Source organism: Schistocerca gregaria, chromosome 4 (assembly GCF_023897955.1).
Source record: "Schistocerca gregaria isolate iqSchGreg1 chromosome 4, iqSchGreg1.2, whole genome shotgun sequence".
Classification (NCBI taxonomy): Eukaryota; Metazoa; Arthropoda; class Insecta; order Orthoptera; family Acrididae; genus Schistocerca; species Schistocerca gregaria.
Window position 1 is genome coordinate 676,758,710 of NC_064923.1, and position 13,013 is coordinate 676,771,722.

At 42.8% G+C, this 13,013-nt stretch overlaps 1 protein-coding gene across 1 annotated transcript in view; it reads left to right on the forward strand.

Annotated features, from left to right (window-relative positions):
* Nucleotides 1-843: 843 nt before the first annotated feature.
* LOC126267863 (odorant receptor 43a-like) overlaps nucleotides 844-13,013 on the forward strand; it is a 76,900-nt gene continuing 64,730 nt past the window's right edge. The window contains exon 1 of the mRNA XM_049973173.1: nucleotides 844-865. Coding sequence (XP_049829130.1) covers nucleotides 844-865 — 22 coding nt within the window. The remainder of the gene's footprint in view (nucleotides 866-13,013) is intronic.

Consider the following 13,013-nt stretch of genomic DNA (forward strand, 5'->3'; position numbering starts at 1 on the left):
AACACAGGGGCATCTTGGGTGCCATTGTCATAACTGTAATGGACTCGTATAAATCATATGTGCGAGTGTAATGCAGTGTTTTCTTCGTGTTGTTGATGATGAAGAAGGTGAGAGGAGAAGATGACTTCCGCTGTCGGCACATAGCCCACTCCTCTCATGTAGCACCAAGAGGATCTTGTGCCATAATCTCCCATAGTCAACATTATTTTAAAGCTAATACTATGAATTACTGTGGTAAAAGCTACCACGTCGGCTTGTAATAAATAATAATTTTCCTCTAAGTACATCATAGCAAATATTATTCTTCGTTACTGACTGCTCAGTTAAAAACCTTTACTTAAATTTGTGTCGTTAGGTTTCTTTTCCTGTCAGTCTACCAAATGAATATTCTTACAGATTCTTTCCCTGGCGGTACTTTGAGATTTTAAACGCCTGCTCGCAAGGTCGTATTGCCAAGAAACTCTGCTTTCTTCTTTTACAGACGGCTGAAATTAAGTCTTCAGTTCGTATTGCGGAGTTTCTAATTAGCCAAGACGTGCTTAAAGAATTAAAAATTGCTTTCTCCTCTCTCCCAGGTCAGTGTCAGACTTTCCAACAAAGTGAATTTCCAATAATGACGAAAGGTGCGCCAGATTAATTCGGCAAGATTTCATGCTTATTGAGGTCAATGTTTCATTTCGTTTACACGGCCTTTCCAAGGAGAGCTTCACGTCACGTTAATATTGACATATTTGCAGCACCTCGACGGATAAAGAGAATTGGGAAGTCGCGGAGTCCTCTGGATTCTCGACAACTTCTATCTGCGGACATTCGTACGGCGACCAGAGAGCTCTGCACTTCATAATGGCGAAGGCTAAGGGCACTGGTAAGTTGCGTAAACCGTCTTCTGTTCAGAACTGCAGTACTGTTTTTAGTCTTCTGTCTTTCGGGCAGAAGTTTTTAGTCTTCTGTCTTTAAACTTCAAATTGGAGCTATACCGTTTAATTTAAGACTACGAAATTCGGATAGGATAACAACCACTGAAAAAACTTTGTAAATTCTTTTTACTGGTGCTGATAACATGTAGTTATTTTAAAAGGTTGAGTCGCATTAATCACTTCACATTTTATTTCTCCAGTAAGTTCATAGTGAACAGTAGGAGAGAGACGAAGCTACTTACATTTCCCTTACATTGTAAACAAAGCAAGTAGTTTTAACTGAATTTTTCCTGGGTGAGTACCAGAACATAGCATTAAATAGGAAACACTCCCCAATGTTCAAGGACTGTACGGCAGAAACACTTTTAAGTTGTAGATTAAAATATGTTAATTACTATTTTGACATATTAACCTGTTGAATTTCTAATTCATTTACGTAGATTTTTTTCTACAAATAATGTAATTCCGAATCCAGTTATAAACAGGTTAATGTTAAGTAAGTACTTAGGTATTGTTCATACTAAAACTGTTGCTCCAGCTGGTGTTGTTAATAGTCAAGGTCTATAAGCGACTATGTGAGATGGGTAATTTGAACGACCTCTTAAAAACAAGTACAACAATATAAATGTCTGCATTTGGCATTAAAATAATTATTTCTGTGTTTAGAAGTCACCTGTTTGCCGTTACAGCAGTCATCGTGTTGTTGATAAGGGTACATGAAATCGAACTTGACCGAATATTGGCAGATTTGCGGCAGTAGTGTATTACTCTTAATTCTGAGGGAATTGAAAACAAACATGTTCATTTCACATCCTTTAAGTAGTCCTTCACAAGTTAAATCCTTACAGGAAGAATACGTATTTTGAGCCACTTAAAACACTACGAGAAACAAAATGCTTTTCCTGCATTAGTTCTGCAATAGTGGGTATTAATAAAACAATACTTTGATATTAATGCTACACAGTACATTCAGATACTAGTTTTTTCTGTATATTGAATTTTGGTTTTCAAAAACGATTTCGTAGGAATGTGCAAAATGAAGTGTTGAATGTGGTTACATACAGCACACAGTCTCAAAATATTTAATCCTTTAGGGTTCTAGAGAGAGAGAGAGAGAGGGGGGGGGTTAATTTAGGGGGAGAAGACCAAACTACGAGGTCATCGGTCTCATCGGATTAGGTACGGATGGAGAAGGAAATCGACCGTGCCCTTTCAAAGGAGCCTCCTGGCATTTGCCTGGAGCGATTTAGAGAAATCACGGAAAACCTAAATCAGGATGGTCGTACGCAGGATTGAACTGTCGTCCTCCCGAATGCGAGTGCAGTGTGCTAACCACTGCGCCACCTCGCTCGGTGGTTCTAAAGACTTTTACTGGGGAAGCAACTATACTGAAATGCCAAGGAGGTATATCTTGACGAACAACAGTTGAACTTCTCTGATTCTGAAACTCTGTCTTAATCGTAATAAATTTTAGTTTCATAAATTATACTAGAAATCTTTCAGAATGTCTCCAGTGTTTTGATCACATATGACTAACACGACAGCAAAAAGTTCATTTGTGTCTGTCTGTTAATAACCGTTTTCAATGGTAGCGACAACCATTTTTCTGTCACGTATCCACTGCTTGACCAAATGTGTGTTGCTAGTTCAAAAAGCCTTTCCCCTTTCGCGACTGTGTCTCTTCACGACTGTGATGTGCTGTGTGAGCTGTGCAGAACACATAAAGCGGTAAAGATAACAACGCTACACGATTCATTAATGTGTTGACGTGACACTGTTTTGCTTCGATGACTGTTGATAAAACGGAAGCATTGTCAAAACACAGAACTCCATGACCAACAATTCATAGCCAACAACGTACCCACACGTAAAAATCGGTTGCAAGAGGAAAATAATAAAAAGTCAACTATGAAAAAAAAAAAACTACGCCGAGGTTTCTCCAAACAGAAAATTAATTTGAATTTATCTGTCTTTTCGTGAAAAAGTTATAACAACAAATAATGTTTTTTTCATATCTTGTACCAGATCTGATCATGTAATTCTGCCAAACACCACTTGATTCTGGAAGGAGATGCATTTTTCAATGAGCATTGTGCTCTGTGGATGATACAGTGAGAGTCGGATTATCAATAAATTGTTTATGGTCAGGATAGGCAACTGCCTTATGATAAATTCCAGTAAGACCACGATCTCCTTGTTGCATCATATTGTATTCATGTAAAAGAAGAAAACATTGAGATTTTATTCCATATCGTCTCCTCTAAGTAATGCAGAATCATAGCTTTGGAGGTATAGTTAGAGATGAGAATGTAGAGCTAGAAAAGCACTATCGGGAGCATGTTCGTAATATCGCTGCTCACTCGGCGTTGTCCAGTTGATTTTTCATTCCCGAGCTATATTATGAAGCAAAAAGAATGAAATCTGTCTATAATATAAAAACAAAATTATGTAATTAACATATTTTTGAAAGGAATCCAATATGCAAAGTATAAAACTGTGTCACATTCCCACAGTATTTTCACAGATAGTAAATGATAATATTAAGCACACCGAACATAAAATTAATCATCACGTTAATATGGTGTAACACCGACAAATCCCTGATAATGGTCCCAATTCGCCGAGGAAGTGGGTTAACAAGTTTCTTTATGTAGCTACATCTAGCTGAGGTCACTTGTTGATAATTATATAGGTCTATACATCTACAGTATATTTTGCACGCCACCCTGTAGTAGGTGGCGGAAGGTATTTTGTGCAACACTGTCACTCTCTCTTTCCTACTCCAGTCGCGAATAGTTCGAGGGCAGAACATTGCTGGTAAAGTCTCCGTGTAGATTCGAATCTCTCTATTTTATCTTCATGGTCGTTTCGCGAGATATACGTAGGAGGAAGCAATATATTTGTTGACTCTGTTAGGAACGTACGCTATCGTAACATCAACAATAAACCACATAACGATGCAGAACGCCTCTCTTGCTGCGTATGGCACTGGAGTCGGTTGATGATCTCTGTGATCAATCTAATGTGCAGAGTTGTATCGAATGCCTTTCAGAAGTCGATACAGATCCGCAGTGCCACATAATGAACAAAGTACGGGACTACGGAATATCTGGCCAACTGTGTTATTGTATTGAAGAGTTAATGGTAAACAGAATACCGTGTGTCATTCTGAAAGGAGAGAAATCTTCAGATGTAAAAGTAACTTCAAGTGCATCCCAGGGGAATGTTATGTGATCGTTACTGTTCACAATATATATATATGTGAGCTAGTAGATAACGCCGGAATTTTCATGAGGCACTCCGCGGATGATGCTGTTGTATACAGAGAAAAATCGTGCCGCTAAAAAATTGTAGCAAAATGAAGTAGGAACTGCAGAGGATCAACATTTGGTGCAGGGTGCTACCAGATGCTGGGACACTGACTGCTACGTTTCACTCGCTTCCCCAAATGATCCCCGACTGTTGGTTCAAATGGCTCTGAGCACTATGGGACTTAACATCTATGGTCATCAGCCCCCTAGAACTTAGAATCACTTAAATCTAACTAACCTAAGGACATCACACACATCCATGCCCGAGGCAGGATTCGAACCTACAACGTAGCAGTCGCGCGGTTCCGGATTGAAGAGCCTAGAACCGCTCGGCAGTCCCCGACTTTTGCCATTCGGTTAAAATCGGGTATCTGGGGGCCAGTCGATGTGCGACAGAGTTCATCAAATCAGGAACAAATAAGGCAGTCCTGTGAATATGGGTGTTACTATCTTAGAAGATGAGAGCGTCCACATCAGGACCGCACAAGCAGCACGCTCCTCGACGAGGTAGCGAGCAGACGTATGCGAGCAGCAAGCACTGTTTCCCATTGTCGAACGCAGCTTTCAGACACGTATGTGGATCCAAATTATTGTCATTAACCATCTCTTGTTCTCAAATTAGTCTTTATATTCCCAGTAGCATTGTAGTTCAACTACTTCAAGCAGTAGATAAGCGCTGTTATCATCAGATAGACAGTAAATCATCGAGTAGAACAGGAGTAATATCTGGCGTTCCGCAAGGTAGTGTCATAGCCTCTCTGCTGTTCCTCATTTACATAAATGATCTAGGTGATAATCTGAGCAGCCCCCTTAGATTGTTTGCTGATGACGCTGTAATTTACCGTCTAGTAAAGTCATCAGACGATCAATTCCAATTACAAAATGATCTAGAGAGAATTTCTGTATGGTGTGAAAAGTGGCAATTGCCACTAAACAAATAAAAGTGCGAGGTCATCCACATGCGTACAAAAAGAAATACGATAAATTTCGGGCATACGATAAATCGACTAAATACCTAGGAATTACAATTACGAGCAACTTAAGTTGCATAGATCACGTATATAATATGGTGGGAAAGGCGAAACAAAGACTGCACTTCGTTGGCAGAACACGTAGAAGATCCGACAAACCCACTGAAGAGACAGCGTCCTCTGTTGGAATATTGCTGCGCGGTGTGGGATCCTTACCAGGCAGGAACGACGGAGGACATCGAAAAAGTGCAGAGGAGGGCAGCCCGTTCCGTGTTATCGCGCAATGGGGGTGAGAGTGCCACTGATTTGATACGCGAGTTAGGGTGGCAGTCACTGAAACAAAGGCGGTTTTCTTTGCGACGAGATCTATTTACGAAATTTCAATCACCAACTTTCTCTTCCGAATGCGAAAATATTTTGTTGACACCCACCTACGTAGGGAGAAATGATCATCGTAATAAAATAAGAGAAATCAGAGATCGAACGGAAAGATTTAGATGTTCCTTTTTCCTGCGCTCCATTCGAGAGTGGAATGGTAGAGAAGTAGTATGAAAATGGTTCGATGAACCCTATGCCAGGCAATGAAGTGTGAATTGCGGAGTAACCATGCAGATGTAGGTGTAGATTCAGTTAATATGGAGAGGTGACTCAAACCTATCCAGCAAGCACCGCTGTAATAAGGCAGACTTCCTCACTGGCTGATGGTCAAGATTCAGTTATCCGTCTTAAAGTCCTCTCTTCCAAATATAATTAATCGCAGGCACAACAGAACTCATTACATTTATGAAAATGACATTATGAGTAATTTGCACATGCATTCTACTGGAGAATCATGTGATGAACACCTCTGATATCACTCCATACTACAAAGATTTTTTTGCTATTCTGTTGCACTAGAAAACCTCTTTTACTTCTCATCGCGTTTGGCGCTCCATCTGTAGACAAAGAAACTAACAAATTCTATCATAAACCTATATTTTCTCTACTGATGCAGTTATCGGACACTTCACTGTTACTAAGGCCATGAGCTTTTCTCTGACCTCAAGTTGACTGCAAGCCTCCGGTAAAAAGGACTTGATGGACTCTGTCCATGATATTTACAGTTTTATTAAAGAATATGCAACGAATCTTTTACAAGAGTTTGCAAGCCGACTCTCAACGTCGTGCACTATATTCTGTGTGCGAAACGCGACTGTCATGTTTGATAACGACACCACCTGAAACTCTTTTACCTGAAGAGGATAATGTTCAGCTGCATTTATCCAAAAATTATTTTTCAAATCACCATCCGTGTAACGGACGTCGCTAAAACTACTGCAGTGTGGTAATTTACCCGATCGGTAAGCTCACTTGAGTTCTCTTCTCCTTCCTCAGCATCTTCTCGGAGCTTCCTTTTAAATTTTAAAATGTATCCCTGGAGGAATGGTCAATACTGAGTGACATTGCGTGACCGATCATCAGAAGCAGAAAATGTAGTAAATATGGACTCTAAAGTACGTACTCTGAGAGCTACAGGCACATCTTCATCTTCGATACTGTGAAACAGATCTCTTCTACCGCAAGATCTTTTGTTTCAATATTCCTGAAACAGATCTCTTCTACCGCAAGATCTTTTGTTTCAATATTCCTAGAGGTGGTAGTGTGGACCGAAAGAAGGAGAAAAAATCACGCAAACATGGGCCCTGAAGTACATTCCTGGAGAGCTGCTATTGTGAAACACTCCTACTGAACAAGTGCTCGTATTTCTTCATGTGTGGATTTTATAGCTAACGTTTACTAAACATTTTTTTTCTTATTTGTGTCCATACCACCTTCCCGAAAAAAATGAAAAGATTTGTTTCACAATATCGATAAGAAGATCTCATGGCTCATGATGTTGGCATTTTAGAGACCTTGCTTTCCAGAACCTTCTTTGCTTCGAGTTATCGTTCCATTCATATTCCTGAATATTAACCTTCTGGGACATCCAATATGTCCAGGCCTTTCAAATTTAGTATTCTTTGGCGTGGTAAGACTTGTAATGAATTACTAAACTTCCTAAAATCATTCATTGTATTATGACAAAGCAAAGGTTTTGCAGAACTATCCTTCCTCTGCCTGCGGATTGAAAAGCGAAGACACTGTCAGTGTCGGTATTACAAAAGAAAGACTCGCCACTGGTGCATTTATTTGGCAGCACTGTCAAAACTACCCATGCCCTAATTCACAGGTATCTCTTTTGCTATATTGTCGCGACCATTTCCCACATTCCTCAGCAAGCCGCAACTGCTCGTGAGCAAATGCATGAGGAGGCGTGAATGTTCACGGTCAAAACCAGCTAGTTGTCAAGTCCTGGACCACAGCATGCTAATCATAAAGACGTAGAAGAAAAAGCAACAATGGGTTGTTGCGAATGTTGCATTAGACACTCTGTTTCACTCTCATGGTAAACTAAATGAATGAGTCGAAGCCATGTTACGGCAACCCATCCAAAACATCACAGAACCACAATCGGACTAAAATGCACCCTGCACACGCTGCAAATAGAGCACCTTATTGTGCTGTCGGTGCACTCGACTTCTCATTTTAGGAAAAACAGCGATTGTCAGACCACACTGCTCACTTCCAATCAGTTACTTTCTAATTTATTTGTTGTTTGTTCTACTGAAAACACGCAGCTTTATGTGCCGCTGCGAAAAACGACTTTTACTGAGACAATGAAACCTCATGTGTATGTCAATAAGTTCACTTCACAATGTTCGCTCGTAAATGCTTGAGATGGACATGCATTCCAGTTGGAATTGACACCGACTGTCACTGGCAAATCGGGACACTCACTTCTGCTTCCTGTCGCTTACGATTTTTCTACAACCACTATTCTTAAGCCGTTTCACATGGTTCCGAGTCGAAGACCTTTTCTTTGTAAACACGTTGTACAGTACGAGTTGAAACATCAACAAATCTTGAAACTTTCATTCAGCTGTGGTCATGGACACTTCCAAAAACAATAGTTCATTTCTACCGTTCTCTGACTTCTCTGCGACGAACCATTTTTCTTGATAGATTTCATACGGTGGACTGGCACATACACACCATATTATGCCGAGACATGTCTCGTCACAATTCAGTAACTACCACCCCATTTTTAACAGCGCCAATACGCTCTTTTCAGAGGATGACCAACATCTTACCCGTCGAGTTTACCAAGATTGAGTGAAATTGCTATAAATGTTTTAGTTTTTGATCTGCATGTCACTCTGTCTCATCGCCACCCCACTCTTGGGGGATGAATTCCATGTTAACTGTCACAAAGATGCTTAGTGATCTCAGAAATAGCTAACAACATTAATGTCTTAATACTTTTGCATGCCATAGCTTCCAAAAGAATGCTTCACCTCTTAAACTGATAGTGCTGCCGTACATGAAAAATCGTTTTTCTCTCAACAGTAAACCTTACACAAGACAAGTCTTCTTGAAGTGGTCTAGTTACGCTTACATACCATCACTTCCGAATCCTACAAATATACGGACGATATGGGTGTCTTACAACCAAGGTATTTGTCTTTTGGCGAGGTATATGTGTGCAATGATGGACTGAAATTATTCCAGTGTTGTCTCTCCTATAGGTCGTCAGGTGCACTTTCTCTAGTGTTTCGACAGATCTTTGCAATTTCTTTTTTGCAAGGTGTGGTTAGAGTCGACAAAAGCAAATACTTTTCATTGCGTCCAACGTCATTTTCGACCACTTGTCACGTAAAATTCCACTTAAAAACATTTGGCCTGTAATGGGAAACAAACTGACGGTTTCTATCGACGCTAGACATCGCACGAAAGACGTGATGCGCAGGAATTCCAAATATCTGCCGAAACGCTGGAGTAAATGCGCCTGTATCTTTCGTAACTAAGTAGTTTGCGTGCCTGGCAGCTGTGCAGAGGACCCAGGTTCGATTGCCAGGACTGTCATGTATTTTTCCTTGGTATGAAGACTGGAACGGGGGTGCCCTCAGCCATGTTATGTCAATAGAGGAGCAACGTGAGGAAGAGGACGCTGCTCCAAGGGCTGGGAAGCCGACACCAAGCTGTATTGCATCCATACCGCATCCAAATCATCCAAATGGCGCCGTTGGCGACGGGTGACACGGAGGTCAGATGGGAGTGCATTACCGGGGAGGGGCAAGTAGACAGAAATTCACCTTGCAGCATTAAATAGAAAGATAACTTTTCGAAGCTAAGGAACTCTGCTACCTTGGACGCAATATAATGCATCACGGTCGAAGTAAGGAGGACATAAAAAGCAGTATCGAACTTCAGCCTAAATATGAGGAAGAAATTTCTGACAAAGTTCATTTGTAGCACAGCAGTGAATTGTAGTGAATTATGGACGGTTGGAAAATTTCGATAGGGAGAGAATCAAAGCCAGGGGCGGCCAAGATTTCCGCTCGCGGGCCGCGCCCGAGCCTTTATGACAAAGCGCTCAGCCTCTCTTCACATTGCTTCCACCACGACGCCGCACCCTCTGAATGCGAGGAAGGGGGGGGGGGGGGGGGGGGGGGGTGAGGAAAACAGCGAATGCGCCACATTTAAATGTCAGTACGGTCGTACAGCATATGACTTGGGTGAACATTTCTGAACAACAGATTACAAACACAAGAAGTTTTCAGTATTAATTAATTATTTTCGGCGTGCTGAAGACATAATATAATTTTTATCTGGTACGAACTGTCGGCATACGGGAAGACGCAGACAATTTCGCAGAGTTTCCCGCTCAAATTGCCACGCAATTGTGGCTTATTTAGTTTCATACTCGAAAAAAAGGTATTTCACACAAACATGTCGATCGAAACACTGTAGTGTTTTTGTAACCTCATTATGGAGACTTGGGAAATCTGCCTGAGAAAAACTACACTCCTGGAAATGGAAAAAAGAACACATTGACACCGGTGTGTCAGTCCCACTGTCCCACTATACTTGCTCCGGACACTGCGAGAGGGCTGTACAAGCAATGATCACACGCACGGCACAGCGGACACACCAGGAACCGCGGTGTTGGCCGTCGAATGGCGCTAGCTGCGCAGCATTTGTGCACCGCCGCCGTCAGTGTCAGCCAGGTTGCCGTGGCATACGGAGCTCCATCGCAGTCTTTAACACTGGTAGCATGCCAGCGTGGACGTGAACCGTATGTGCAGTTGACGGACTTTGAGCGAGGGCGTATAGTGGGCATGCGGGAGGCCGGGTGGACGTACCGCCGAATTGCTCAACACGTGGGGCGTGAGGTCTCCACAGTACATCGATGTTGTCGCCAGTGGTCGGCGGAAGGTGCACGTGCCCGTCGACCTGGGACCGGACCGCAGCGACGCACGGATGCACGCCAAGACCGTAGGATCATACGCAGTGCCGTAGGGGACCGCACCGCCACTTCCCAGCAAAGTAGGGACACTGTTGCTCCTGGGGTATCGGCGAGGACCATTCGCAACCGTCTCCATGAAGGTGGGCTTCGGTCCCGCATACCGTTAGGCCGTCTTCCCCACACGCCCCAACATCGTGCAGCCCGCCTCCAGTGGTGTCGCGACAGGCGTGAATGGAGGGACGAATGGAGACTTGTCGTCTTCAGCGATGAGAGTTGCTTCTGCCTTGGTGCCAATGATGGTCGTCTGCGTGTTTGGCGCCGTGCAGGTGAGCGCCACAATCAGGATTGCATACGACCGAGGCACACAGGGCCAACACCCGGCATCATGGTGTGGCGAGCGATCTCCTACACTGGCCGTACACCTCTGGTGATCGTCGAGGGGACACTGAATAGTGCACGGTACATCCAAACCGTCATCGAACCCATCGTTCTACCATTCCTAGACCGGCAAGGGAACTTGCTGTTCCAACAGGACAATGCACGTCCGCATGTATCCCGTGCCACCCAACGTACTCTAGAAGGTGTAAGTCAACTACCCTGGCCAGCAAGATCTCCGGATCTGTCCCCCATTGAGCATGTTTGGGACTGGATGAAGCGTCGTCTCACGCGGTCTGCACGTCCAGCACGAACGATGGTCCAACTGAGGCGCCAGTTGGAAATGGCATGGCAAGCCGTTCCCCAGGACTACATCCAGCATCTCTACGATCGTCTCCATGGGAGAATAGCAGCCTGCATTGCTGCGAAAGGTGGATATACACTGTACTAGTACTGACATTGTGCATGCTCTGTTGCCTGTGCCTATGTGCCTGTGGTTCTGTCAGTGTGATCATGTGATGTATCTGACCCCAGGAATGTGTCAATAAAGTTTCCCCTTCCTGGGACAATGAATTCACGGTGTTCTTATTTCAATTTCCAGGTGTGTATATAGACGTACTGGACAGTTTTAAAGTAAAAATATTTGTAATTGAAACTCAAATTAGGCTTTCAGGTCAGTTAGTTACAGCGGTACATGCACAGGGCGCTTTCAGTTGAAACGGCAAAAGGTCTCGAAAACAGCTCGGATACAGGTTGACAGTCTCGTCAAAACCTTTATAAAACCATCTTTGTAATTTTTGCTAGACTACAATGAATTCTTCAAAGCTCGCGCTTTCTTTAAGGCCAGTATACATAAGGAACTGGATTGTCTTTGTCAAAATGTGTTCCTTCTACAAGTCGAGTTGCTTTTTAAATTCATCCCCATCAAATCAGAAAGAAATAACCTTGCAATGTGTTACTATAGGAAGTGGCCAATCAAGTCCACGTAAATGGTGAAGTCTGTAGTGTATTCTGAGTGGTCTAATTTTCGTTTTTGTGCTCCGTTTTTCTTCATAAATTTAACAACAGAGATATTTTAAACGAAAACTCGTTCCAGACATGCCCCTAAACTGAAACAACGCACTTTTCAACATTACGAGTATATGAAGGCTCCATACACTTCGTTCATTTCCATTGAAAATTGCTGCAACTGAAAATGTAATAATGGATGCAACATCCAAAATTTTACCACTCGTACCACAAATTTCGTCAGGTCCTTCATGCCTGCGCATTTAATTGAAAGTGCTTCTTGATTTACAGAACAATGAATCTCATCTGTCGATCGTTGAAGATTTTTGCTCTTTTATTGTCATCTAAAAGTGTAAATTGTTTCTGCATAGTACTACACATATCAAAAAAAGTTTTGCATCACCTTGGTTCCTTGAGTTCAGGAACCTCTACAGAAAATTGGAATAGAGATCAACGTAAACATCATTTACACCCTTTTCATTGTTCATGAAAACCACACATTGCTTGTTGCACCACCATACAGCGAAACCTTTAGAGGTGGTTGTCCAGACTGCTGTACACACCGGTGCCTGTAATACCCAGTAGCACGTCTCTTTGATTGATGCATACCAGTATTCGTCGTGGTATAGTATCCACAAGTTCATCAAGGCACTGTTGGTCCATATTGTCCCACTCCTCAAGGGCGATTCGGCGTAAATCTCTCAGAGTGGTTGGCCGGTCACGTCGTCCATAAACAGCCCTTTTCAATCTATTCCAAGTATGTTCGATAGGGTTCATGTCTGGAGAGCATGCTGGCCACTGTAGTCGATCGATGTCGTTATCGTGAAGGAATTCATTCACAAGATGTGTACGATGGGGACGCGAATTTTCGTCCATGAAGATGAATGCTTTGCCAATATGCTGCCGATGTGGTTGCACTATCGGTCGGAGGACGGCACTCACGTATCGTACAGCCGTTACGACGCCTTCCATGACCACCAACGGCTTACGTCGGCCCCACATACTACCACCCCAAGACATCAGAGAGCCTACACCTTACTGCACTTGCTGGACAGTGTGTCTAAAGCGTTCAGCTTGACCGGGTTGCCTCCAAATATGTCTCTGA